The 27,042-nt window shown below is 43.7% G+C and overlaps 2 protein-coding genes across 3 annotated transcripts; one reads left to right on the top strand and one right to left on the bottom strand.

Annotated features, from left to right (window-relative positions):
* Positions 1-487: 487 nt before the first annotated feature.
* Positions 488-14,918, bottom strand: LOC125535115 (actin-related protein 9). 2 transcript variants are annotated; one of them, XM_048698168.1, is made up of 24 exons: positions 14,644-14,918; positions 13,664-13,778; positions 13,465-13,554; positions 13,147-13,206; positions 12,635-12,783; positions 10,822-10,919; positions 10,366-10,475; positions 10,067-10,138; positions 8,911-9,013; positions 7,897-8,102; positions 6,720-6,840; positions 5,893-5,957; positions 5,244-5,333; positions 5,101-5,151; positions 4,017-4,148; positions 3,034-3,123; positions 2,689-2,759; positions 2,439-2,608; positions 2,327-2,370; positions 2,198-2,247; positions 1,828-1,873; positions 1,596-1,646; positions 1,320-1,466; positions 488-782 (listed from the first exon to the last, which is right to left on the bottom strand). In XM_048698168.1, the coding sequence occupies exons 1-23, from the start codon at positions 14,709-14,711 to the stop codon at positions 1,323-1,325; spliced, it is 2,196 nt and encodes a 731-aa protein (XP_048554125.1). In that variant the 5' UTR covers positions 14,712-14,918; the 3' UTR covers positions 488-782; positions 1,320-1,322. The 2 variants fall into 2 exon arrangements, with proteins under 2 accessions (XP_048554125.1, XP_048554124.1); XM_048698167.1 differs by lacking the exons at positions 12,635-12,783; positions 13,147-13,206; positions 13,465-13,554; positions 13,664-13,778; positions 14,644-14,918 and adding exons at positions 10,211-10,270; positions 11,016-11,182 and having other exon boundaries at positions 10,822-10,894.
* A 2,039-nt stretch (positions 14,919-16,957) lies between these two features.
* LOC125535118 (1-aminocyclopropane-1-carboxylate oxidase homolog 1-like) lies at positions 16,958-18,493 on the top strand. Its single transcript, XM_048698171.1, has 3 exons — positions 16,958-17,583; positions 17,695-18,016; positions 18,104-18,493. The coding sequence occupies exons 1-3, from the start codon at positions 17,066-17,068 to the stop codon at positions 18,347-18,349; spliced, it is 1,086 nt and encodes a 361-aa protein (XP_048554128.1). The 5' UTR covers positions 16,958-17,065; the 3' UTR covers positions 18,350-18,493.
* The last annotated feature ends 8,549 nt before the right edge of the window (positions 18,494-27,042 follow it).

Raw genomic sequence — 27,042 nt, forward strand, 5'->3', positions numbered from 1 at the left:
TCATTTGTGTGGCCATCGTGCTGGCCCACGATAACTCTCGCCCGAAGATCCCCGTCGTCCACCGCTCAATCCGTCGCCTATGGCACTGCAGTCCATGAACGCACCACCGCTCCACCGCCCCGCCATTCTATCCCCCTATAAAATGGCTCCCCGCCTCTCCTCTACAGCTCACGCAGTTTCGCGGCCATGAACTCCTGTACCCGGCGGTGCCCAGCTGTTCACACCCATCCTTTTCGAGCTCCCTGCCGGCCAGAGTCTCGCCGGAAGGCCCGCCTCCGAGCCCCCATCTCCCCACCTCGCCGAGGCTGCAGCTGGTGCTCATCAGCGCTACCGTCGCCATCTCACCGATCAAGGATTCCTCCAGTCTCCGTCTCAAGCGATGGTGGCACCGGTACAGCCGCGGGGCAAGTTCGCGTTGCCGCACCGTCGGGGAAAGACCACGTCGAGAAGCGGGTGTTGCACCATGCACGGGAGTCAGAGGGGCCTCTTAGGAGAGAGCTATGCTGACCTGAGCGTCAATGGCACCATGCACCGGTACAGGCTTTGGATTTTACTAATTTACACGTTACAGGTGATAGTAAATCACCATGAAATTAGAGAATGTGTCTACATAGTACCCATAAATCTCTGAATCTCTTCTCCATGTATTTTACTAGCCATTTCTAGTTCTGAATGGAAGGATCCTTGACAACCGAGCCAAGGATGAAGTTCCGCCTAGCTCAAGTATCCGAGATTACACCGGGAATTGCGACCCAAGATAGTTGACACCTTACGCAGACCACCTACAAAATAAAATGCAAATTCTGCATCTTATGATTATGATTTGGCAGTAAATAGCTTGCAAAGTATGACGTAACCCCTAAATCTCTGAAGGCCTCGAGTTGCTAAAGTATATGAGTTCATATCTCGTGTTTCAACACTAATTTGATATTCAGACTCGTCGGGCAATGCAGAGTCTTGGATAGCTTGTTACCATAACAAAGATCAGGACAAGTAAAAATGCAAATTCTGCATCATATGAGTTGGCAGTAGATAGATAGATAGCTTGCACGATAACCATTTCAACTAAAAGCTAAAAAAATTTGAAGAAAAAAGAAAGCAGATCGGTTCATTTCTCGTGTTTCAACGCTCATTTGATATTCAGACTCTTAGGACCGGACCTTCAATTATACAATAACTTATTCTTAAGTGTGCATCTTACAGAAAAAATGCCAGACCATCCAATATACATACCCTGATATCCATATTAACACACTGATACTATATGAAGATGCAACAATACATTTTGGAGAAACTGAGCAGGCAATAAGAAAGAGTACCTGTTATGAATTGTAGTAACACATCAGCTGCGACTGAAGAAAATAGGAATCCTTATATTTTCTGCCACTCCCAACGTGAATGCCATTTTTAATCCAATCTTCTCTATGGATCCAAGCATCACGGGTAGTATCAAGGACGCCCAAAATCTGTCCGAGCGTAAAGTAGGATTTAGGGACCCAAAATATTGGAGCACAAGAAAGGACAGATATAAAGGAATGAGCAAGACACACCACCTTCAACAAATGATAGCCAAATTCAAAATAGATACTACTTACCACTCCACCTTTCCATGGGATAAACAATGGATTCCTCCTTGACTGTAATACCTATGAATTTAAAGTGAGAGGTTAAGCCAAGACAAATAAATCACGAATCTAAATTACGGTATAATGTAAAACTGACATATATACTTCACACAATCAATCAAGGTATGTTAATTTCAAGAAATGGAGTGTGCATTCTAATTTATAAAAAGATACAGATGCATATCCTTGCAAGAAGACATACCTCAACCTTCTCAACGGGTTGATTTGATGGAATAGTATTAAGAACCCTGATAAAAAAGAAAACAAAATTGATCAATAAATTTATTGTTGATTTCCAAGATATTATGTTAAAAAAAAGTCAAGTGTCATTAGTATTTTCTCCCCAAAACACAGGGGCCACATCAGCAATTTTTATTGTAGCAGCTCTGTGCTATTCATTTTTACAAACAATCTTTCAACAAACACTTATTAATAATAACTAGTAAACATAAAAAGGTTCAGAATAGTTGCTTGGTACACTTGTAGCTACATAGGGTGGAATATTTCTATTCGTTAGCGCAATTATTCCAGTAGTCTTCCTTAAATAACGCCAGAAGAAGGTAACAATTAACCTTTGTTCGAGAACTGGTGCAAGACCTGTTGTTGAAGCTGCACCACCAACCTGCAAAGAGCATTCCTCTCAACTATTGCTTCTTGCATCAGAGCAATACTGATATGAAAAAACAACACTGATACTTTACCAGCTGAATACTACAGAATAGCTTCCTTTGGAGGTCAACACGTCCTGTTGTAGGAAGTTGTTAGAAAAGATTCTCTCAGGGAAGCGAGATACAGTACTAAGAAAGAGACTACCTGTTGAAAGAACACTGCTGACAATGGCTTCTACGAGGCCGATATTATCGAACTTCTTTACTCTAGTGGGAAGCATTTGATAACTGTCCCATGCACCAAGCCCACCATTTCCAGAAAGACCGTCGTTTGTTTGCCATGTATCTTCCAGCATGTCATCACAATCTTGGAACCTGCAAACATACACATATCTTGTCTGAAGAAATCATCGTATCAAAGGGCACAATCACCAAAGTAGAGAACAAAGTCTCACCAAGGTCGGGGAGGTGGAGGGAACTCTTCTGGAATGAGAAGCCGAGGATAAAGAAGCCCCATAGGAGGAACCTATTTTATCACAACAAATTTGAATTTGTAGATATATGATCTAGTAGGAAACATTTTAAGTATAAATATAATTACTCTCCAACTACAACTCAACCATCACCACAGATTTTACAAATAGAGAGTGAAGGAGCGAAGGAGGGAGCAAGAGTGCCTGCATGGCTTTCTTTTTGCTAAGAAGAAATAAATACCAAAACATTGTGCACGTTTTCAAAACAAACCCTCAGCAAAAAAAACAGACAAAAGGAGAAGAGAATAAGTGGTTTAAAAAAATTACGCTGAGAGCTGACAGCCTTGTCTTCTGATGCCCAACAGACTTTTCATGCTCATATGAATGAACAACAGAAACAGCATCATAACTTCCGCTCTGTGGAAAAAAAATACTAGAATAAGTTCAAGGGAAGCATTAAGAATAGAATATCATTTCAGTTTAAGAATTAAGAAAATCAAAGTTCAGAGGAGGAGGTTGCATGTTATGGGTTCAAGCATCCACTGAAAGACTGCAGTTCTTTCTGGTTTCTACATATACTAGTTTTGTCCATTTTGATCAACAATTTGCACACAAACCGTGCTAATATATAATATGTCAATATATGAAGTTCAAGTTTACAACGAACTCATGTCTGCGTTGATAGATGATTGTATTTCATGACTAAGAGGAGAACAAGGGAAGGATCTGAAAATGTAAGCGTAGCAACACCAAAAACAAATGCACTACGAGCAGCACATAGGCAAATAGGATAGCTCCAAACCAGATCTCTTTGTCTTCCTAGAGGATTCAGTGACTTACACATACAATCGAAACAGGAGATATGCCCTATGTCATCAGCGCATTAGATTATTCATCTTCCTATGTCCCATGTATGAATGTTTCCACAAGGTCGGTTACTAATTTACTATGCTTTGACGAGATAGGACAGAGCTCACAAACAGAGAGATTTAGAGAAAAGGTTTCAGGTTATGAATGCATTAATTCTAGGACTGCTCTAGTCCCATGCACTGGAGAAATTCTGTATATATGAATTGTGTGAAGGCAGATGCATATGTTATTGTGGTTTATCCTCTTTATATACACTTTCAGATGAAATTAATCAATATACAACAATACTATAATGAACTTTGCGCGTTAGACACAAATCTTACTTTCCAACAGGAAAATATTCAAACTGAAACACAAGCAGACTGTCCAACAATCAAATCCTTTACAGATACGAGCTTTCAAGATTTAGTAAAGCTTAGAAGTTAGAACAAGCCACTTACCCTTATCTGGCTATATCCCTCTTTTATCTTGTTGAGCATTAGCATATCTATAGGCTTCTTCATGGGATCGGTTTTAAAGTTTGGCCATGTGCGATGACGTTGTTGAACCCAAAGTAGGCATCTGGATATGTCCTACAAAAGAAAAGAAAAATGGCAGAGGATGTAACAAAAGGAAACATAATGAAAATAATAATATAGGGCACAAGCAATTGACGTTCAAAAGCCATAAAAACAAGTCATGCAGTTATACAAAGTAAAGTGGGAATATGATCATCAGACTATCTAGCATGTAGCCTTGAGGGAGATCCTCCGTAAAAGAGCACTTGATAACTGACAATAATACCATCCAACAATCATGTTATAACTAAGGTGACATCACAATGACTGATATTTACAGAAATATTCCATTAAAGTTGTCTTTGGCAAATCAGTGTCATCAGAAAGGCCCAAAAATCATCGGAAATACTGTCAATGTAATGATTCAGCCAATTTTCATTTTAAGGCCAGATCTACCCGTGACACGCACCCACACTCATGTACTCTTCGGGCCTTCCCTCCCTTTCATTGCCACTTAAGGATCCAAGCCCCCCCACCCCTAACGACTTGGGCCAAGTGCCACTGCCAGTGAGTTCTGGTTGTCATGATACTTCCCCTGCCTTTGCAATGGCATATTGCTAGATGTTGCTCTTTGCAATGACAGTGGCATAATTTTTCGAAACCAAAGTACAGCCAAATCTCAACTGAGAAACTACTCAGGAGGAATAGATTGTTGCTCGTATTTGTAAGATGATATTATACTAAAAACAGGATGAAAGAGCTAAAATATGCATATTTTCCGATTGGGAAAAAAGGTGGCATGACACAAAGCCGTACGCAACAGTCACATAAGACGAAACCCAACAAAAATTCGTTTCTCTGACAGAAAAAAGGGACTGGGTGCACGATAGTAGATAATAACTTGAAAAATAGAATCACAGATTTCTACCATGTAACAAAATTATACAGATATAATGACCATGAACAACAGATCGCTCGAGTAACGGAAATATCTTGTCTACGTTAAAGAGAACAGTTGAGAACATACATCTCCACCATATGGAAGTGCCAAAGCTGTGTGGGGCAAAGCTACTCCATCCTGCAAACATTCAGGGCAGATTATACATTAATGTGATGATATCTAAATTTCTTAGTGGTTTGAAAGAAATATAGAAGTACTATGGTTATTACCTCAACACAAACTACTTGTGTAACTTGAGCACCAATGTTGACCACACAAGCTGTCGACAAACCATTCCCAAATGCCGCAGCTAGAGCTTCCTAATTAAATATTAACATAAGCAGAGTAAATAAGGAAGCTCAATTTTCTTCACGTTTCAATTTGTGAATCACCAAATACAAGAGCTTGGTTATGTCTCTACAAGTCTATAGTCTGGAAAGGTATTCTAGACAAAAAAAAGTCTATAGTCTGGAAAGTGGATAATATTACCCAAAATGAAGGTATCAAGTTCTAGTTTCTCGTTAGTAATATTACATTAAACTTAACTGTCATAGTACTATAGTACTATATTAGTAGAGATAAGCTAAAATTAGAAACAGGCAACTAGCACGAAAACAACTCCAGAAATGGGCTAACTCCAAGTGTACAGCACACCAGATTTAAAACATGAAAGTTAAAATCCAGCCTTTAGGTGCAAAATATTAATATTGACCCAATAGCATGAAAGGTTTCATGAGTACCTGATTTAAGGTACCAAGCTGTTAACCATTCTGGGATGAACGGTCCAATTACTTTGCTTAGCAATTGCAAATGGAGAAACAAATCTTGCATTCAAAACGTAATAGAAAGTAAATGCGAAATGGACGATTGGGGACGAACCTGATGTACCACTGCCGTGCTAAACCCCAAATCGCAAAGTACAATGGACAGCATTTCTTTCATTTCTGATATATATTAAGAAAATCACAATTTAAAAAAATTAAGAAAATCTTCCTTATGCAGTAGAACATGCACATTGCACTGGAACTGTAGAAGGTGTTGAAAAAACATAAAGCAAACAGTATGTACTCAAGATTTCCTATATGAATCCTCAATTCAAGGCTATTACACTAACGGAGTAATGGATCATGGATGTCATGAAAGAATCTATTGAAGAACTAACGGTGTAGATTTCTCTCATTGCTAAGGAAGTGTGTTCTGCCCAGCATAGAAATACATGTTGAATGAACAGATTTGAGTTGTTAGGAGTTCCGAAAAAATTAATTACACATAAACATCAGTATTGCAAGAAAACATGGCATTGACACCTAGTCCAATGCTGGAAATCGTGATCTTCACATACACAAGATATCTCTGCATTTTTCTTCCTGCAACTGTTGTTTAGTGCCGTGTAATTTAAGGAAAATAATAGTGAAAGGTATTCATTGCTGTTGTACATGTGGGATAACTACAGTGTTGACTATATATATATATATATATATATATAGGTTTCAGAGATGAGGAAAGCTTGAGCAAATTTCAAGGATAAGGCAAGCGAACAAACTTAACAACTAACTACCTAATTATTACTAAGGTTATCCTGCTCCACCTGAGGATCATGTCACCAGCCCTAAAGGATACTCAGCCTTGCGGTGGCGCATATGAGCAGCACTACATGACAAACATACCTCCACATCACAGGTAGTATTACATGAAAAGAAAAATACCTCGGTTGTCAAATGTTTCCCCAAGAACAAGAATTGCAGAATATAGATGTCTGTCCTTTGGGTTGATATGCAACTTCTCTGTCAGCATCCAGTTCCAAATAGTGCGCAAATCTTCTAAAACCTGCAACGGCCAATATTTGCTTTTCCAAATCATCTACCATTATGATGCTATATATAAGGAAAAATAATATGGTTTGGTAACCAGTTAGAAACACAGGGTTATCATGTGCATCGTCTCTTTCCCAACACTTTCTGCGCCAGATACCATCAATTTCAACCAAGAAAAAATAATCCAGCTGTGTTTTTAATGTAAATTTCCTAATATGTAGGCCAGGGTTTCACCTCATGACCTAATTCTTAGTCTTTCTTTACAGTTCATCACTGGCAGCAAACAAATGCAGTAAAATAAAATAGACTATAAAGGCAAAGAATAACAGGCAATATGGAACAATTTTAGTTCTTAGCTTTGAACCCAAGCTCCACAGTTGTTAGCATAAGGACTTCATGGTTCAATTGCATTAAGCTAATATAGATACTCTAAAATATTAGATCACAAGACTTTATATTTAAAACTTAATAACTGCCTTACCGGCAGAATAAACTGCTCAATTTTATGTTTTACCAGTGAAGTAGCTGCAAAATTAGGTAAACCCTTTCGTGTAAATATGGTGCCTTTAGTCTATGCAGGCTGCACCGGAGCTTTTTCATGAAGATCTGTTTAGGATTGGCTGATGAAACATTTGCGCGCAAAGAAATAGGCAGAATTTCTACATGTTCCTACTAATTGTTTCAGATGGAAGAGATTGGGTTAAAGCCTTGTTCAGTACATTTCAGTAGACCTCTCGCCTACTGTTTTCCATAAATTTCAGTAAATATTTGCAACTGGGTTGACCAAAATCCTGGCATAAATTTGATTCAAAACATTTTTGCCCTTGATAGATAATGCTGCAAGAAATATCATTCCCCATACTGATTAAAGTGGAGCCAAAACAATACACCCCTACTAGATATTTATAAAACTGACAGTGTAACAATGGAAAGTCTCAGCCAATGAACTCAAACTTTACTTCCCATTTGAAGGGCAAAGTTGTTTAATAGTAGTACATACCAAGAGCGGCATTTACTATAACTAACTGCTTCTTTTAAGATAAGGATCATACAGAATCTACAGGCATACCTGATGTAACGAATAATTCTGAGAAATATTAAAATGGCCTCTCCTGATCGGGCGACCCAAACAGTATGGTGCAGAAGGAGGGATTTTCAAAGCATCCTCTCCAAATATCATTTCCTTATACTTGCTTTCTTCGGAGTTGGACTTGTTACCATCATCAGATGTGCTTTGTGAAGGATCTTCATCGGCGTCACTGTTTACTGACCTTTCTGGCCAATTTGAGGGGTCGTCAATACTTTGATATTATAAAATGCTCTGAAATATATGCTGCAGAACTGCTCTTTGAACCTACTGTTAATATTTCACAAACCCAAAGAACTGAGCATAACTAAGTAACTCTGATTATAGTGACAAAAAGTCAGAAAATTGATATAACTCCAACAATTCCACTAAAATTGCGTGACGCCCCACCGAACAATCTGAAGCAGCTAGACAAAACATAGTGATTGATGAGATGTTGTTCTCATGGGTACATGCCGTATGTAAGAAGAGATGGGACAAAAAATAAGTGGATCTAGTACCAAAGCAATAGCTAAGCTGACATAAGAATTTTAGTCCTCTAGGCTTCAGAGCTAGCTAGCTCCAGCACACACACAAAATCATTGTGTCAGAATGTAACATCCAAGGTGTAGAACAAAGTGCCAACACCACATAGGCACAGACAAACATATAAACTCACTTAGGCTTTTCTCCTTGATTCGCAAAAAATAGGTTAATGTGGATTTAGACTCGTTCCTTTTTTGTATACATATACAGTCCAAACGCATGAAAAATCTGATGTGGTACAAAATCAACCACAACCATGCACATGAGTGACATAGGCCAACACTAACTGAGGACAGGTGTTACATGTAAGTCACACCAAAAAGAATTACAGTTTCCTTCTTAAAAAAATCAAAAATGTCTCCAAAACATAAGTACACTGTAACCTTTTATTAACAACAGAAGATTCCAAAAATGAAAAAGGGGGGAAATAAAAAGGTACTTCAGTTAAAGAACCAAAAGATCGGAAAGTACCAATTGACGTGGATGCCTTGATGCTTTTGTCCATCACATCTGTCCATGTGAGTATACTATCATCTTTGTTTTGCTGTGAAGAAAGACCATCAAGACGTCCCATCTGAAGTGGTCAATATAACCAAATCAGCAAAAAAGAGACCATGATTTGACCTTTCTAAACAAAAGGAAATTGATGCCAAATCATATAATTTTGGTGCATCCGTATCTAGACAAATCTAAGACAAGAATTTTGGGACGGAGGGAGTGCATCTATATTGCACACATCAAACAGGCATAGTTGTTGAAATATGGATTTGTAAGATTGCAAGAAATGGCAACAATTTCCGAACTTGGCAATAGGTAATTCAAACGTAATTCTATAAATTTGGAAGAGGGTGGATAAACTAATGAGTTCATATTACTACAAATTTAGAATATTCACATGTAAATGCATGGCGCATACTTTAACATTTCCTTTAAGAATATGTATAAATGTTTGAAAAAAATCTCCCGTATTTTCATGGATGGAGGACCAGTGCAAGAGGTTAGGTTTACCATATAATGTAGTATGTTGAACTAATAAAATTATAAGGACAACCAACTAGGTAATAGTTTAAGCCCTGAACCCTAGGTAAACTCGGCTTATAAGCCTCAATGCCCAAAGCTTATCAAATAAGCTCGAGCTATGTTCTATTATGTTGTCCCTGGCTTCAGCTTACTAGGATTAAAGATAAAGTTTAAGCTATAGAGCAAACAAGTCCGAAAAGTTTCCTTCCTCCCACTCTCTGTATGTCCCGTAGTGAACTGGATCATTATCAGAATATTATCATAATGCAACCTAGTGCAGATCAAATAATTTCGGCAACCTAAAAATAAAACAACTAATTTAGTGAGATGTAGCATATGGCCACTGTTTCATCGGTAAATTGCTCTAAGTATAGCATGCAACCTGATAGACAGACCAAATAACTCCTCGAGAAGCATAAGAATAACCATTGATAAGTAATCAATGTGTAGGAAAAGATAAATGAATTGCCCATACTCAAGACTAGTTGGACATCACTATGGAACTTCAAGGAGACGAGACCTACATCCGAGGTGATACTTTTCCAAATATAATATGAAGAAAAGCTTAAGCTGGGTGGCAAAAGGTTATATAGACTGTATACAGTACCTTAGGAGGTAATGGCTGGTTCTCTGAAGGAGATACTTCACCCAAAAATGGGATTTTGAGCATTGAAGCGATCTGGAAGAGTCAGGCCTGATTAGTTCGAGCCACACACATGATCCAAAGTAACGGCAAGAAGTAGATTTTTACAATATCATACGCCCTCTCCCGCTCTGCATTGTGCGTTGACCCAGCACGACAGTTGAGCCTCTGCAGACCAAAACGACAGTCATACACTGGAGATTACATCGATGATATTCTAATGCAAGTACAGTAAAGGAGAACCACCCCTGCATTTGCATCACCTGGTCTCGCACCGACAGCTTCGGCGCATCGTTCTTGTGCCGGGCAATGCAGTGCGGTATATTGAACGGCACGTCCTGACTAGCGAACCCCATGCGCACATTCATAGAGCCTGCAAAAAGGAAGGGTCCTCAGTCAGGTGGCAACGACCATGTCTCAAGGCAAAAATTACCACCGTATAAGAAGACAAGAATCCTGCTTCACACATATTCATCAGTTCTAGAACCTCAGCGGTAGTAATATCGTACAAAATCAACCTTCTGATTCACATTATGCGTTTCACTAGTAGCTCGCAACTAGCTCGAACTACACTACACACGTTGCTTTTTACACCCAATTTGGATTCCAACAGGCGTGAATCTTCAGAACAAACAGGCGAAGGAAAATGCGCATCTAGAAGACGAGCGAGCGATTAAGCCGGGGGATTGAGGGATTTCCCTCCAGCGGGGCGGGCGCACCTGGGTTGATGACGACGAGGTTGGAGCCGCGCTCGGCCAGGAGCTGCGACGGCACCACCGTCTTGAGGTAATCCTGCGAACAAAAGCGTGAGAGCTCGCTAGGGTTTCTCCGGAGGGGTTTAGCTCGCGGCGCGAATCGGGCTCGCCGGATTCGCGCGACCCGGAGAGGAGGGGGGAGGGGTGGCGGAGCTCACCATCTGGTCTTCGGCGGAGTCTGGAGGCCGAAACGGCGGCCGCGGCGGAAGGTGGCGCCGGAGTTGAAGGCGGCGGCGGCTCTTCGCGGCGGAGCAGGGCGGAGCGGGGCAGGGGGGGTTGGTTGTGCTCCCCGCGGGTTAGGGGGCGGGAGGAGGCAGCGTCGGCCGTCCGATCGACATCGAACGGACCACGTTATCGAGCGTGATTTCCCTTCGCTCTCCTACTTGCTTTGGGGGTGGACACTCGGTTTGAATCCAATTTCGACCCGATTTTCTCGGCTATTTGAATTTGTTTGGAATCATAGGAGGCCTTGTAAAATATGAGTAGTTTGTAAGTATAGCGTCGCCATCTTGGAGTCGCCACGGCAAATGTGTTAGGTGCTTGGTGTGTTGCTCTCTTCGCGTGGGATGCTTTGTTTGCTTATGGGCCGAAAAAATTGCTCTACAATCTACAAGTGGTTTTGTCATGCCACAGGCATAGAAGTATGTTTGTATGAAGAATAACGGCATGCGTAGGCCTTGCCTGAGTTGCGTTTGGTATTGTGGTAGGTTATGATAACCCAGCTTATTTGATCGACTAGTATTTATTTTACCATTTGTTTAACCCTTATCTCTAATTCAACATCTAGTTTCATAAAATAAGTTTGAGCACAAAATGTCCATCCAACTGCAAAACTAGGTTTTAGAATGCAAATCTTGTTTTGTTATTCCATCAACGTTCACATGAAAAATGGGGGTCTAAACATCACCCATAATTATATGGATTGACCAAGCTGAAAAGATGTGTTGCTAATTTCACCTTCGCCAGAACATTGACGGTGGCACGCTCCTGTTGAGTTTGTGTCGAATATTATGTACGAGTTCAAGTCATATTTTCGACTTGGTGTTGTAGTGTGGGTAGGAGTAGTACTAAAGATAATACTACGAGGTATATCCCGTATTCCCATGGAATTCCCTCAACATTCACACGAAAATTTTGGGTCCAAACTCCAAACACAAACCAAAATCCTGTGGAATGGATCAACCACGTACAAAAAACACTAAATTTGACTTGATGAATGCATCTATAGGACTAATAAGAAATTATTAGAACACAAAACATATCTGCATTTTCCAGGCAAAAACAAAAACATGTCTGCATTGCTGGATCGAAGAGGACACGCTCGAAAAATCAACGGCAGTCAAGAATGTATCCTTTGATCCTGAATGGAGACAAGCAGTTTTCTGTAGCAAAACACAGGACTACCGTGCCAAGGCATAAAACCGACCACGATAAAAGCGAAAAACAGAACTGGGCAAGACGGCTTAAAACTCCTACATATCGAATTCTGCAGGTCCCCAGCTCACGAATCCTATGGGCAAAAAGCGGGACATGTACTGCTCCAAAAGTATGCGTAAAACACGACGAGTTTCCATATTGATAGCTTCCCCTCCTACCACAATCCCCTTGCTGGCTTCAGGTTGTCTTAGTCTTTGCGGCCCTTCTCTTGGAGTGCCTCCTTGGGATGGAGTTCTTCATTCCCAGGAAGAAGAGCAGCGCGCCAAAGAGGGCCAGGTTCTGAGCAGAGAGAGAGAGAGGAATCTGAGTTAGAACACCTGATGACAGCTACTGATGGAACTGATCAAAGAAGGTGAAGCTTTTCGCTGAGCGAGATTTTGTGTAACAAACCTGTGAAAACATGGTGAAGAGCTTGACAAATTGCTGGGACTCCATCTCGTAGTTGTAGAAGTCGTACACGACAGGGGTTATGAATGCCAAGTAAACAAGCTGCACAAGTGAGCCGCATCAGTGTTTCCATGTTCCAAAAAAGAAGTTAAGAAAAGTATCAGGGGAGAAAGAGCAACTGCAAAACTAACATAATAAATGCACAATCATTTTAACATGGATTAAATATAATTGGTCCCGTATAATAAGACAGAATATATATTTGGTTTCTTTATATATATAAGCATAAACAGATATGCCCAGTTATCATGGACTGATGTTTCAAAGAACTGTTGCATTGTCACATATAGATAACAAATTCAAACAATAAATATAAACATAAACACATAACTTTGGACTACAGCAAATCAGTTGCACAAACTCAACAGACATGAGCCTATCAAGTGGTTAAACAATAAGAATAACCTGACACCATATCTGGAATCTTTCAGGAAGGTTAGTGTTAAAGCATTCCACTGTCAGATGCTACAACAGGATATTGCAGAAGCAACATGTATGAAGATCAGACATCGAAGCAGCAACAATGCCAGATTTGGCATTTTACAGCCAGTGAAATGGACACACTAAAACTTTTAAAACTACCTAAATGGCATGGCAACAGTACTTGCTTTTTATTAGTTTGAGAAGACATGCATTTAATGTCAGCCACAATAGTATGCATCTTGATAATCCCTTAACATAAGATAATTCTTGATACAGTGCACGCAGAAGAAGGGTACACACCAGTACGAGCGCTCCGAACGAGCTGCTGATGATGAAAAGGAGACCACCAAAGGCTTTAAGAAACATGGTGAAGGCAATGACAGACTTGATCTGCAAACAAACAGAACAAAAGCCATAAAAAAACAGGAACTAGGTGAATGGATCCTTAAAAAGGAAACAATGATGTACAATGGGGCAAGCAACCAGAAAATATCCATACGTCAATGTGTGGCACCGCCATCCCAATGCCGGCGGACACCTGCTTGACAAACAGGTTGAACTTGGGCTTCAGAGACTTTGCTGCTGGTCCTCCATCCGTTCCAAACTCACTGAACCTGCATGTACATTGGAAGCACGGAGAAATTCGGCAATTAGAGAGTGACACTTGAGCTGTACAGCCAGCTCGGAAGCATAACAGGACTAGCATAAGAACCAATACAGCACTTTATGTACTACCAGATAAAAACAGAAATTCAAACAATAACATGGCCCTTGACATGGAAATAATTCTGCAGGTATATACCAATAAAATGAGGTTGAAGGAGAACCAACAGCCCCAAAAAAGGCCAGCAGGGTGAAGCTATAGCTTGCTAGCTATGCGCCATTGGTGTCTGTACGGCCAGCTCTGAAGCATAGCACGGGTAACACAAGGAGCGACACAACACTTGATGTACTAGCAGCATGGAAAATCCGGCATCGAACCAAAAACGCCAGCAGAGTGAAGCTAGCAAGCTAGTAATAACGAGCGAGCCGCGGGTGAAGTGCGCATTCTGGAAGAGGTTCACGGCGAGGCGCTGGCCTTGGAATTATCTGGAGCAGACGGGGTCGTCGCTCGCAGGAGCATGGTGCTTCAACCGCTACGCTATCCGCATGGAATGGACCGCCTGCCTGATCCGAAACGCTGGTCAGCAAGCAGGCAACATGCGCGCTCCCCGTGCGCCTCTGCCTCTACGATTTACCACGGCGGGTCGACATCTACCCTGCACCGGCCAGATCTGCCGCGACGGGCGGATCCACCGACGCGGCGCCCGGCCGGATCTCACAGCGGCACCGCGTCCGCGCAAACCAACCCTCGATTCTCCCAAGCACAGGCACCGACGAATCCGTCCCCGGGAGGCGGCAGGACGGGGACACGGGCGAGATCTGGCGGGGCGAGAGGAGGGGGAGGGGAAGGAAGGGGGATGGTGTGCGCGTGCGTACTCTTGGTAGGCGGAGAGGAGGAAGACGGAGGCGAAGAGCACCCTCCCGACGAAGGAGACGAACCCCATCTCTGCTGGCCCTGCCCTTCCTCGCCGCCGCCGCCGCTGCTGCTGTGCCTCCGCCTCGAGCTCCCCGCCCGCCTCTGGTGTCTGGTCCTCGGTCGCGACGACGACTGGGCTGCCCGAGGGGAGAGGAGTGGATCGGTCGACCGATCGGGATGGATTTGTTTTGTCTTTGTCTTGTTTTGCGTCGACGGACGGACGGACGGATGGATGGGTGGGTGGTCGATTCCGTGTGGGGTGCGACGGCGATGCGCGCGTGCCACGTCGCGTTTGCCGACGCCTCGCTGCGGCTGCCCTTCCGGACGGGTTCCGCGAAGATCGCAGTACACTAGTGGAGTACGAGTTCTTTTTTTTTTTTTGAAAGAAATGTACTAGGTGGTCGACGAGCCCGGCATGGATGGAGACGGGGGATTTTTTTTTTCTCTCTCTTCGAAATGGTAATGGGCGAACGTTCGTTCACGGGGAAGCGGCTCCCGGCGAACATCAAATGGATGGCATGTAAAAAGAATCACACTGCATTCGCTGGCAATTCTCCCTTTCCTGCGTGGCGAGCTCGTAACAGACGCTAGGCTTTCGCTGGCGGTCCCCTCTCGGCGAGCGTTCGCCGTGTCCCTTTTCTTTTCTCTTGAAAAGGGGCCATCGGGTTCATTACCCGAAATCCAACATTTTTTACCACACCTATATGAGGAAACGGGAAATTACGTGTAGATATGTGGAGGGAGTCAGATGTTCTTCTGCCGCCCATAACGAGGCGATGGTGCGACTCTCTTGTCTCCCTATTACCGTAGCCGGCCTGACTTTTGCTTAATGGTTAGGAAGTCATTGAGGTTACGAACTAGCTGTGTCGGCGGAGAGGAGAGCTTGATGCCGGATCAATGAAGGATCTCGCTGGCGACCATCCCAATGTGCAGCCCCTAAGACGACCATCACCCAATTTTTTTACTCTTCTAAACCCTCTCCATTGAAGCAATTGTCCTTGAACTAGGGTCCAAGCCGGACAAAAAGGAATGTAGATGTTGCCATCTATGCAGCCTTTCTCCGAGCTCGTAGAGTCGGGTTTCTCGATTACCCACAACGAAGTGCGGTTGTAAGCAATAGCTTTATCTCTACTACTTAAAAAAATACGTACAGTTCTCTTTCCTACCAATCACAACACTTTGTCTCTCTTCGTTTTGACTTACCAAATAAAATTATGTTTTCTTTGGTAAAGTAAATAAGTTGATAGAAAACAAATGATTACCAAATAAATCCTAAAAGGATTTAATAAAAAACATTTATAACAATCACATTAATAAAAATAGATAAATCATGGCTAATATAATAAAATATTTATACCCATTGCAAAGCATGAAAAAATATCTACAAGTCGTGCTAATACGTTTTTGTTCGCATGCCATTCTTGTTTAGTGTTACTTAAATACAAATCTGGTGTGTCACATTTCCTAGAGGTGCAAATCTGATCCTGGGATCAGAGATGCGTCCTATATAATCATTACCGAAATATCATATCATATAGTTTAAAGGATTATGAAAAAAGGCGTCCATATATTGGACAAGTATAAACACATATATGTAAAAGAAAATGAACATAGACACTCATTGACTCATACATACACACTTACACCCATCTCTATGAAGGTACACACGTACACCCACCTTTATGAGGATACACACATCCAGACTACTCCTATGAGCATCTTCAAGAGACTGGCCGACACAACATCTTGAGATTGACGAAATCACCACATACGCCTTCGTAGTCGACGGAAACGTCTCCTCCCACTGAACGCACACCACGAGAAGGCCTGAAATAAATTCAGAAAAATGCGGACCATCAATGATTCATGAAAAACGCACACCACCAGTTGACTTTTAAAAAAAACTATACACACTACATTACAAAATGGATGGGGTAGTATTTTTTTTCCACAAAATTCCACATCTATTTGTGGATCTGTCCTTTCCTTTGCATGCCTACTCTCCTTTTTACAATTGATTTGAGTATATATAAATCTTGATTTGTTATTTTGATGTACAAAAACCTTAATTTGTCTGAGCATGATTCGAGTCCTAGTAGAAGACCAAACCGAATGCATACGTGCGCGCTGAGGTTTCCGTCGCAGACACCGTCCAAACACTGGACGCGGGAGCCGCCGGAGGCAACGTACGTGGCATCCATCCGTCGCCGGCTGCGGGCCTTTCTTCTCCTCCCCGTCGCTGTCGCGGCAAAATTTCAGCACTAGCGGCTGAAGCGCGCTCACCGGTCACCGCTAAGCTGGCAGATAAGAACAATCCGACAGCCAAGCCGATCGCACTCGCGCCACCAACCATCTGAGCACCCGCGGCCGTCGCCACCAACCATGTCGGCCGCCTACGACCGCGCGGCCGAGCTCCGCGCGCTGGACGAGACCCTCGCCGGCGTGCGCGGCCTCGTTGCCAACGGCGTCACCCGCGTCCCCCGCATCTTTCGCGTCCCTGACGACGTCGACGTCCATGAAGCGCTGCAGGAGCCCACCGGCGGCCGGCAAGAACCTGCAGCCATCCCGGTGATCGACCTCGGCTGCGGCGACCACGCGGCCGTGGTGGCGGCCGTGGGCCGAGCCGCGGCGGAGTGGGGGTTCTTCCAGGTGACGGGCCACGGCGTGCCTCCTGAGGTCGGCTCCTCGGCGTTGGATGCGGCCCGGGCGTTCCACGAGTCCGCCGGCGGCGAGGGCACCGACAAGGCGCGGCTCTACACCCGCGACCCGGCCAGGGCCGTCAAGTACAACTGCAACTTCGACCTGCACGAGTCCAAGGTGGCCAACTGGCGCGACACCCTGTACCTCCGCGTCGAGCCCCACCCTCCCGGCGCCGGCGACATGCCGGAGTCCTGCCGCCGGTACGTGTTCCACTGAGCCTGCACTCCAATAATTTTAGCTAGCTCGACAATGCCCAGATGTACTCTGGCTATTGTCCACGTAGTAGTCAACTTTGACTTACATGCATGCAGTGACGTGTTGTTTGACTACGCCGAGCACGTGAGGAACCTACGGGACACACTCTTTGCCCTGCTGTCCGAAGCACTTGGCCTCCACCCCAACCACCTAGCCGACATGGGTTGCAACCATGGCCAGATGATACTCTGCCACTACTACCCTCCATGCCCCGAGCCCTCACTAGCCATCGGCACCACCCGCCACTCCGACTCCGGCTTCCTCACGGTTCTGCTCCAGGACGCCGTCGGGGGGCTCCAGGTCCTCCACGAGAACCGGTGGGTCGACGTCACGCCAACACCGGCGGCGTTCATCATCAATGTGGGCGATCTCTTACAGGTACATATACACCCTCACAATTGAATCATGCTAAAAATCGCAACCGAAAAATGCTAAAGGCATACCCGTGTCTCTCCTCTTGGCTAGATGGTCTCGAATGACAGGTTTAGGAGCGTGGAGCACAGAGTCATTGCGAAGAACGATGCACCGAGGGTCTCGATCGCATGTTTCCCAAGCAATCCAAGTTCGGAGAAGGTATATGGCCCCATCAAGGAGCTGCTGTCGGAGAAGAACCCGTCGTTGTACAGGGAGACACTCGCTAGGGATTACGTCGCGCACTATTACTCTATCGGATTGGGTCCCAAGATGGCCATCAATGATTTTCGTCTATGAAATGTCAGAAAAATCCTTTATGATTTCGGCAATAATTGGACAACAAATTCCAAGTGCGCATGGCTTTTGTTTGACATATTCCAAGGAAACTCTGTGTATTCAGATATGTTCGTTACCACGTGCCAAATGATTTGACAAAACGAAGTTGACCGTAGCCTGAATGTACACCTTGAAACAGCACGAGTACGCTCTCTCAAAACAAAAACATGAGGGAACTTCTTTTTTTGAGGGGAAAACATGAGGGCCGGGAACTAGCTAGTGTTCAGTAGATTTGCCCAAAGAGTACTCACACGAACACAAGTACACACACACATCACACTTGCGCCTACAACACAAATATAAATGATTAAGTAGCAATGGTAATTCCAACAAAATTCGATACAAAGAAAACAAATTGGAAATGGACAAAGGCGCAGTGCACTGCAGTTCATTTCATTTTATGATGAGCCCCGACATCAGTGAACACTCATTCATTGGCACACTAACTAACATATCATCGATGGCTATCAGATCTATTGGTTTTACCTGGATTGAGAGCTCGGACTAGCCGGTTTTCATGGCGCGGCAAGTATGCTATCCAGCAGCTGGCTGAAGGACACGGATTTACCTGGCTTATCAGGAACAGGTTCAGGGTGGAAGACTCCACCTAGGGAATTCGCTGCCATGGTACGGAGACCCTAGCATCTACACATCGTATGACAATATGTTGAACTAATAATTAACTAATTAGTAGCTGATATGATTTGGACTTTAGTAATTCCGATATGATACTTACATGGTTATATACTTAGTAGGTGACAGACCTATTCCAGAAGCAGATGCAGACGTTCTGAACGTTTGGCTAGCTCAATATGATGACTACTTGATAGTTTAGTGCACCATGCTTAACGGTTTAGAATCAGTGTTGAGTTTCGTAGTAATTTCAAAAAAATTCCTACGCACACGCAAGATCATGGTGATGCATAGCAACGAGAGGGGGAGAGTGTGATCTACGTACCCTTGTAGATCGACAACGGAAGCGTTAACTTAGTTGATGTAGTCGTACGTCTTCACGGCCCGACCGATCAAGCACCGAAACTACGGCACCTCCGAGTTCTAGCACATGTTCAGCTCGATGACGATCCCCGGACTCCGATCCAGCAAAGTGTCGGGGAAGAGTTCCGTCAGCACGACGGCGTGGTGACGATCTTGATGTACTACTGTCACAGGGCTTCGCCTAAGTACCGCTACAATATTATCGAGGACTATGGTGGAAGGGGGCACCGCACACGGCTAAGAATATGATCACGTGGATCAACTTGTGTGTCTAGGGGTGCCCCTTGCCTCCGTATATAAAGGATCCAAGGGGGGGGGGTGCGGCCGGCCCTAGTAGGAGGCGCGCAGGAGGAGTCCTACTGTCCTACTCCTACCGGGAGTAGGACTCCCCTCCCTTTCCTTGTCCAAGTAGGAGAGGGGGAAGGAGAGAAGGAAAAAGGGGGGGGGGGCGCCGCCCCTCCCTCCTTGTCCAATTCGGACTAGGGGTAGAGGGGGCGCGCGGCCTGCCCTGGCAGCCCCTCCTCTTCTCCACTTTAGGCCCATGAGGCCCATTAACCCCCCGGGGGGTTCCGGTAACCCTTCCGGCACTCCGGTTTTCTCCGAAATCATCCGAAACACTTCCGGTGTTCGAATATAGCCGTCCAATATATCAATCTTTATGTCTCGACCATTTCGAGACTCCTCGTCATGTCCGTGATCATATCCGGGACTCCAAACAACCTTCGGTACATCAAAATATATAAACTCATAATGAAACTGTCATCGTAACGTTAAGCGTGCGGACCCTACGGGTTCGAGAACAATGTAGACATGACCGAGACACGTCTCCGGTCAATAACCAATAGCGGAACCTGGATGCTCATATTGGCTCCTACATATTCTACGAAGATCTTTTATCGATCAGACCGCATAACAACATATGTTGTTCCCTTTGTCATCGGTATGTTACTTGCCTGAGATTCGATCGTCGGTATCTCAATACCTAGTTCAATCTTGTTACCGGCAAGTCTCTTTACTCATTCCATAATACATCATCTCGCAACTAACTCATTAGTTGCAATGCTTGCATGGCTTATAGTGATGTGCATTACTGAGTGGGCCCAGAGATACCTCTCCGACAATCGGAGTGACAAATCCTAATATCGAAATACGCCAACCCAACAAGTACCTTCGGAGACGCCTGTAGAGCACCTTTATAATCACCCAGTTACGTTGTGACGTTTGGTAGCACACAAAGTGTTCCTCCGGTAAACGGGAGTTTCATAATCTCATAGTCATAGGAACATGTATAAGTCATGAAGAAAGCAATAGCAACAAACTAAACGATCAAGTGCTAAGCTAACGAAATGGGTCAAGTCAATCACATCATTCTCCTAATGATGTGATCCCCTTAATGAAATGACAACTTATGTCTATGGTTAGGAAACATAACCATCTTTGATCAACGAGCTAGTCAAGTAGAGGCATACTAGTGACACTCTATTTGTCTATGTATTCACACATGTATTATGTTTCCGGTTAATACAATTCTAGCATGAATAATAAACATTTATCATGATATAAGAAAATAAATAATAACTTTATTATTGCCTCTAGGGCATATTTCCTTCAGTCTCCCACTTGCACTAGAGTCAATAATCTAGATTATACAGTAATGATTCTAACACCCATGGAGCGTTGGTGCTGATCATGTTTTGCTCGTGGAAGAGGCTTAGTCAACGGGTCTGCAACATTCAGATCCGTATGTATCTTGCAAATCTCTATGTCTCCCACCTGGACTAGATCCCGGATGGAATTGAAGCGTCTTTTGATGTGCTTGGTTCTCTTGTGAAATCTGGATTCCTTTGCCAAGGCAATTGCACCAGTATTGTCACAAAAAGATTTTCATTGGACCCGATGCACTAGGTATGACACCTAGATCGGATATGAACTCCTTCATCCAGACTCCTTCATTTGCTGCTTCTGAAGCAGCTATGTACTCCGCTTCACATGTAGATCCCGCTACAACGCTTTGTTTAGAACTGCATCAACTGACAGCTCCACCGTTTAATGTAAACACGTATCCGGTTTGCGATTTAGAATCGTCCGGATCAGTGTCAAAGCTTGCATCAACGTAACCTTTTACGATGAGCTCTTTGTCACCTCCATATATGAGAAACATATCCTTAGTCCTTTTTAGGTATTTCAGGATGTTCTTGACCGCTGTCCAGTGATCCACTCCTGGATCACTTTGGTACCTCCCTGCTAGACTTATAGCAAGGCACACATCAGGTCTGGTACACAACATTGCATACATGATAGAGCCTATGGCTGAAGCATAGGGAACATCTTTCATTTTCTCTCTATCTTCTGCAGTGGTCGGGCATTGAGTCTTACTCAAATTCACACCTTGTAACACAGGCAAGAACCCTTTCTTTGCTTGATCCATTTTGAACTTCTTCAAAACTTTGTCAAGGTATGTGCTTTGTGAAAGTCCAATTAAGCGTCTTGATCTATCTCTATAGATCTTAATGCCTAATATGTAAGCAGCTTCACCGAGGTCTTTCATTAAAAAACTCTTATTCAAGTATCCCTTTATGCTATCCAGAAATTCTATATCATTTCCAATTAGTAATATGTCATCCACATATAATATCAGAAATGCTACAGAGCTCCCACTCACTTTCTTGTAAATACAGGCTTCTCCAAAAGTCTGTATAAAACCAAATGCTTTGATCACACTATCAAAGCGTTTATTCCAACTCCGAGAGGCTTGCACCAGTCCATAAATGGATCGCTGGAGCTTGCACACTTTGTTAGCTCCCTTTGGATCGACAAAACCTTCTGGTTGCATCATATACAACTCTTCTTCCAGAAATCCATTCAGGAATGCAGTTTTGACATCCATCTGCCAAATTTCATAATCATAAAATGCGGCAATTGCTAACATGATTCGGACAGACTTAAGCATCGCTACGGGTGAGAAGGTCTCATCGTAGTCAATCCCTTGAACTTGCCGAAAACCTTTTGCGACAAGTCGAGCTTTGTAGACAGTAATATTACCGTCAGCGCCAGTCTTCTTCTTGAAGATCCATTTATTCTCAATTGCTTGCCGATCATCGGGTAAGTCAACCAAAGTCCATACTTTGTTCTTATACATGGATCCCATCTCAGATTTCATGGCTTCAAGCCATTTTGCGGAATCTGGGCTCACCATCGCTTCTTCATAGTTCGTAGGTTCATCATGATCTAGTAGCATGACTTCCAGAACAGCATTACCGTACCACTCTGGTGCGGATCTCACTCTGGTTGATCTACGAGGTTCAGTAGTATCTTGTTCTGAAGTTTCATGATCATCATCATTAGCTTCCTCACTAACTGGTGTAGGTGTCACTGAAACAGTTTTCTGTGATGCACTACTTTCCAATAAGGGAGCAGGTACAGTTACCTCGTCAAGTTCTACTTTCCTCCCACTCACTTCTTTCGAGAGAAACTCCTTCTCCAGAAAGTTTCCGAATTTAGCAACAAAAGTCTTGCCTTCGGATCTGTGATAGAAGGTGTATCCAATAGTTTCCTTTGGATATCTTATGAAGACACATTTCTCCGATTTGGGTTCGAGCTTATCAGGTTGAAGCTTTTTCACATAAGCATCGCAGCCCCAAACTTTCAGAAACGACAACTTTGGTTTCTTGCCAAACCACAGTTCATAAGGCGTCGTCTCAACGGATTTTGATGGTGCCCTATTTAACGTGAATGCGGCCGTCTCTAGAGCGTATCCCCAAAACGATAGCGGTAAATCAGTAAGAGACATCATAGATCGCACCATATCTAGTAAAGTACGATTACGACGTTCGGACACACCATTACGCTGTGGTGTTCCGTGTGGCGTGAGTTGCGAAACTATTCCACAATTTTTCAAATGTACACCAAACTCGTAACTCAAATATTCTCCTCCACGATCAGATTGTAGGAATTTTATTTTCTTGTTACGATGATTTTCTACTTCACTCTTAAATTCTTTGAACTTTTCAAATGTTTCAGACTTGTGTTTCATTAAGTAGATATACCCATATCTGCTTAAGTCATCTGTGAAGGTGAGAAAATAATGATATCTGCCACGAGCCTCAATATTCATTGGACCACATACATCTGTATGTATGATTTCCAACAAATCTGTTGCTCTCTCCATAGTACCGGAGAACGGTGTTTTGGTCATCTTGCCCATGAGGCACGGTTCGCAAGTACCCAGTGATTCATAATCAAGTGGTTCCAAAAGTCCATCAGTATGGAGTTTCTTCATGCGCTTTACACTGATATGACCTAAACGGCAGTGCCACAAATAAGTTGCACTATCATTATCAACTCTGCATCTTTTGGCTTCAACACTATGAATATGTGTGTCACTACTATCGAGATTCAATAAAAATAGACCACTCTTTAAGGGTGCATGACCATAAAAGATATTACTCATATAAATACAACAACCATTATTCTCAGATTTAAATGAATAACCGTCTCGCATCAAACAAGATTCAGATATAATGTTCATGCTTAACGCTGGCACCAAATAACAATTATTTAGGTCTAATATTAATCCCGAAGGTAGATGTAGAGGTAGCGTGCCGACTGCGATCACATCGACTTTGGAACCGTTTCCCACGCGCATCGTCACCTCGTCCTTAGCCAATCTTCGCTTAATCTGTAGTCCCTGTTTCGAGTTGCAAATATTAGCAACAGAACCAGTATCAAATACCCAGGTGCTACTGCGAGCATTAGTAAGGTACACATCAATAACATGTATATCACATATACCTTTGTTCACCTTGCCATCCTTCTTATCCGCCAAATACTTGGGGTAGTTCCACTTCCAGTGACCAGTCTGCTTGTAGTAGAAGCACTCAGTTTCAGGCTTAGGTCCAAGTTTGGGTTTCTTCCCTTGAGTAGCAACTTGCTTGCTGTTCTTTTTGAAGTTCCTCTTCTTCTTCCCTTTGCCCTTTTTCTTGAAACTAGTGGTCTTGTTGACCATCAACACTTGATGCTCCTTCTTGATTTCTACCTCCGCAGCTTTCAGCATTCCGAAGAGCTCGGGAATAGTCTTATTCATCCCTCGCATATTATAGTTCATCACGAAGCTCTTGTAGCTTGGTGACAGTGATTGGAGAATTCTGTCAATGACGCAATCATCTGGAAGATTAACTCCCAATTGAATCAAGTGATTATTATACTCTGACATTTTGAGTATATGCTCACTGACAGAACTGTTCTCCTCCATCTTGCAGCTATAGAACTTATTGGAGACTTCATATCTCTCAATCCGGGCATTTGCTTGAAATATTAACTTCAACTCCTGGAACATCTCATATGCTCCATGACGTTCAAAACGTCGTTGAAGTCCCGATTCTAAGCCGTAAAGCATGGCACACTGAACTATCGAGTAGTCATCAGCTTTGCTCTGCCAGATGTTCATAACATCTGGTGTTGCTCCAGCAGCAGGCCTGGCACCTAGCGGTGCTTCCAGGACGTAATTCTTCTGTGCAGCAATGAGGATAATCCTTAAGTTACGGACCCAGTCCGTGTAATTGCTACCATCATCTTTCAACTTTGCTTTCTCAAGGAACGCATTAAAATTCAACGGAACAACAACACGAGCCATCTATCTACAATCAAGCAAAAACAAGCAAGATACTATCAAGTACTAAGTTTCATGATAAATTTAGGTTCAATTAATTTACTTAAAGAACTCCCACTTAGATAGACATCCCTCTAATCCTCTAAGTGATTACGTGATCCAAATCAACTAAACCATGTCCGATCATCACGTGAGATGGAGTAGTTTCATTGGTGAACATCACTATGTTGATCATATCTACTATATGATTCACGCTCGACCTTTCGGTCTCCGTGTTTCGAGGCCATATCTGTATATGCTTGGCTCGTCAAGTATAACCTGAGCATTCCGCGTGTGCAACTATTTTGCACCCGTTGTATTTGAACGTAGAGCCTATCACACCCGATCATCACGTGGTGCCTCAGCACGAAGAACTTTCGCAACGGTGCATACTCAGGGAGAACACTTCTTGATAATTATTGAGAGATCATCTTATAATGCTACTGTCAATCAAAGCAAGATAAGATGCATAAAAGATAAACATCACATGCAATCAATATAAGTGATATGATATGGCCATCATCATCTTGTGCTTGTGATCTCCATCTTCGAAGCACCGTCGTGATCACCATCGTCACCGGCGCGACACCTTGATCTCCATCGTAGCATCGTTGTCGTCTCGCCAATCTTATGCTTCCACGACTATCGCTACCGCTTAGTGATAAAGTAAAGCATTACAGCGCGATTGCATTGCATACAATAAAGCGACAACCATATGGCTCCTGCCAGTTGCCGATAACTCGGTTACAAAACATGATCATCTCATACAATAAAATTTAGCATCATGTCTTGACCATATCACATCACAACATGCCCTGCAAAAACAAGTTAGACGTCCTCTACTTTGTTGTTGTAAGTTTTACGTGGCTGCTACGGGCTTAAGCAAGAACCAATCTTACCTACGCATCAAAACCACAACGATAGTTTGTCAAGTTGGTGCTGTTTTAACCTTCGCAAGGACCAGGCGTAGCCACACTCGGTTCAACTAAAGTTGGAGAAACTGTCACCCGCAAGCCACCTATGTGCAAAGCACGTCGGGAGAACCGGTCTCGCGTAAGCGTACGCGTAATGTCGGTCCGGGCCGCTTAGTCCAACAATACCGCCGAACCAAAGTATGACATGCTGGTAAGCAGTATGACTTATATCGCCCACAACTCACTTGTGTTCTACTCGTGCATATAACATCAACATATATAACCTAGGCTCGGATGCCACTGTTGGGTTTCGTAGTAATTTCAAAAAATTTCCTACGCACACGCAAGATCATGGTGATACATTGCAATGAGAGGGGGAGAGTGTGATCTACGTACCCTTGTAGATCGACAATGGAAGCGTTAACTTGGTTGATGTAGTCGTACGTCTTCACGACCCGACCGATCAAGCACCGAAACTACGGCACCTCCGAGTTCTAGCACACGTTCAGCTCGATGACGATCCCCGGACTCCGATCCAGCAAAGTGTCGGGGAAGAGTTCCGTCAGCACGACGGCGTGGTACGACGGCGTGGTGACGATCTTGATGTACTACTGTCGCAGGGCTTCGCCTAAGCACCGCTACAATATTATCGAGGACTATGGTGGAAGGGGGCACCGCACACGGCTAAGAATATGATCACGTGGATCAACTTGTGTGTCTAGGGGTGCCCCTTGCCTCCGTATATAAAGGATCCAAGGGGGGGTGCGGCCGGCCCTAGTAGGAGGCGCGCAGGAGGAGTCCTACTCCTACCGGGAGTAGGACTCCCCTCCCTTTCCTTGTCCAAGTAGGAGAGGGGGGAGGAAGGGAGAGAGGAGAGGGGGCGCCGCCCCTCCCTCCTTGTCCAATTCGGACTAGGGGGAGAGGGGGCGCGTAGGGGGCGCGCGGCCTGCCCTGGCAGCCCCTCCTCTTCTCCACTTTAGGCCCATGAGGCCCATTAAGCCCCCGGGGGGTTCCGGTAACCCCCCGGTGCTCCGGTTTTATCCGAAACTTCCCTGGAACACTTCCGGTGTCCGAATATAGCCGTCCAATATATCAAT

The sequence above is a fragment of the Triticum urartu genome, chromosome 2 (assembly GCF_003073215.2).
Source record: "Triticum urartu cultivar G1812 chromosome 2, Tu2.1, whole genome shotgun sequence".
In the NCBI taxonomy this organism is placed as follows: Eukaryota; Viridiplantae; Streptophyta; class Magnoliopsida; order Poales; family Poaceae; genus Triticum; species Triticum urartu.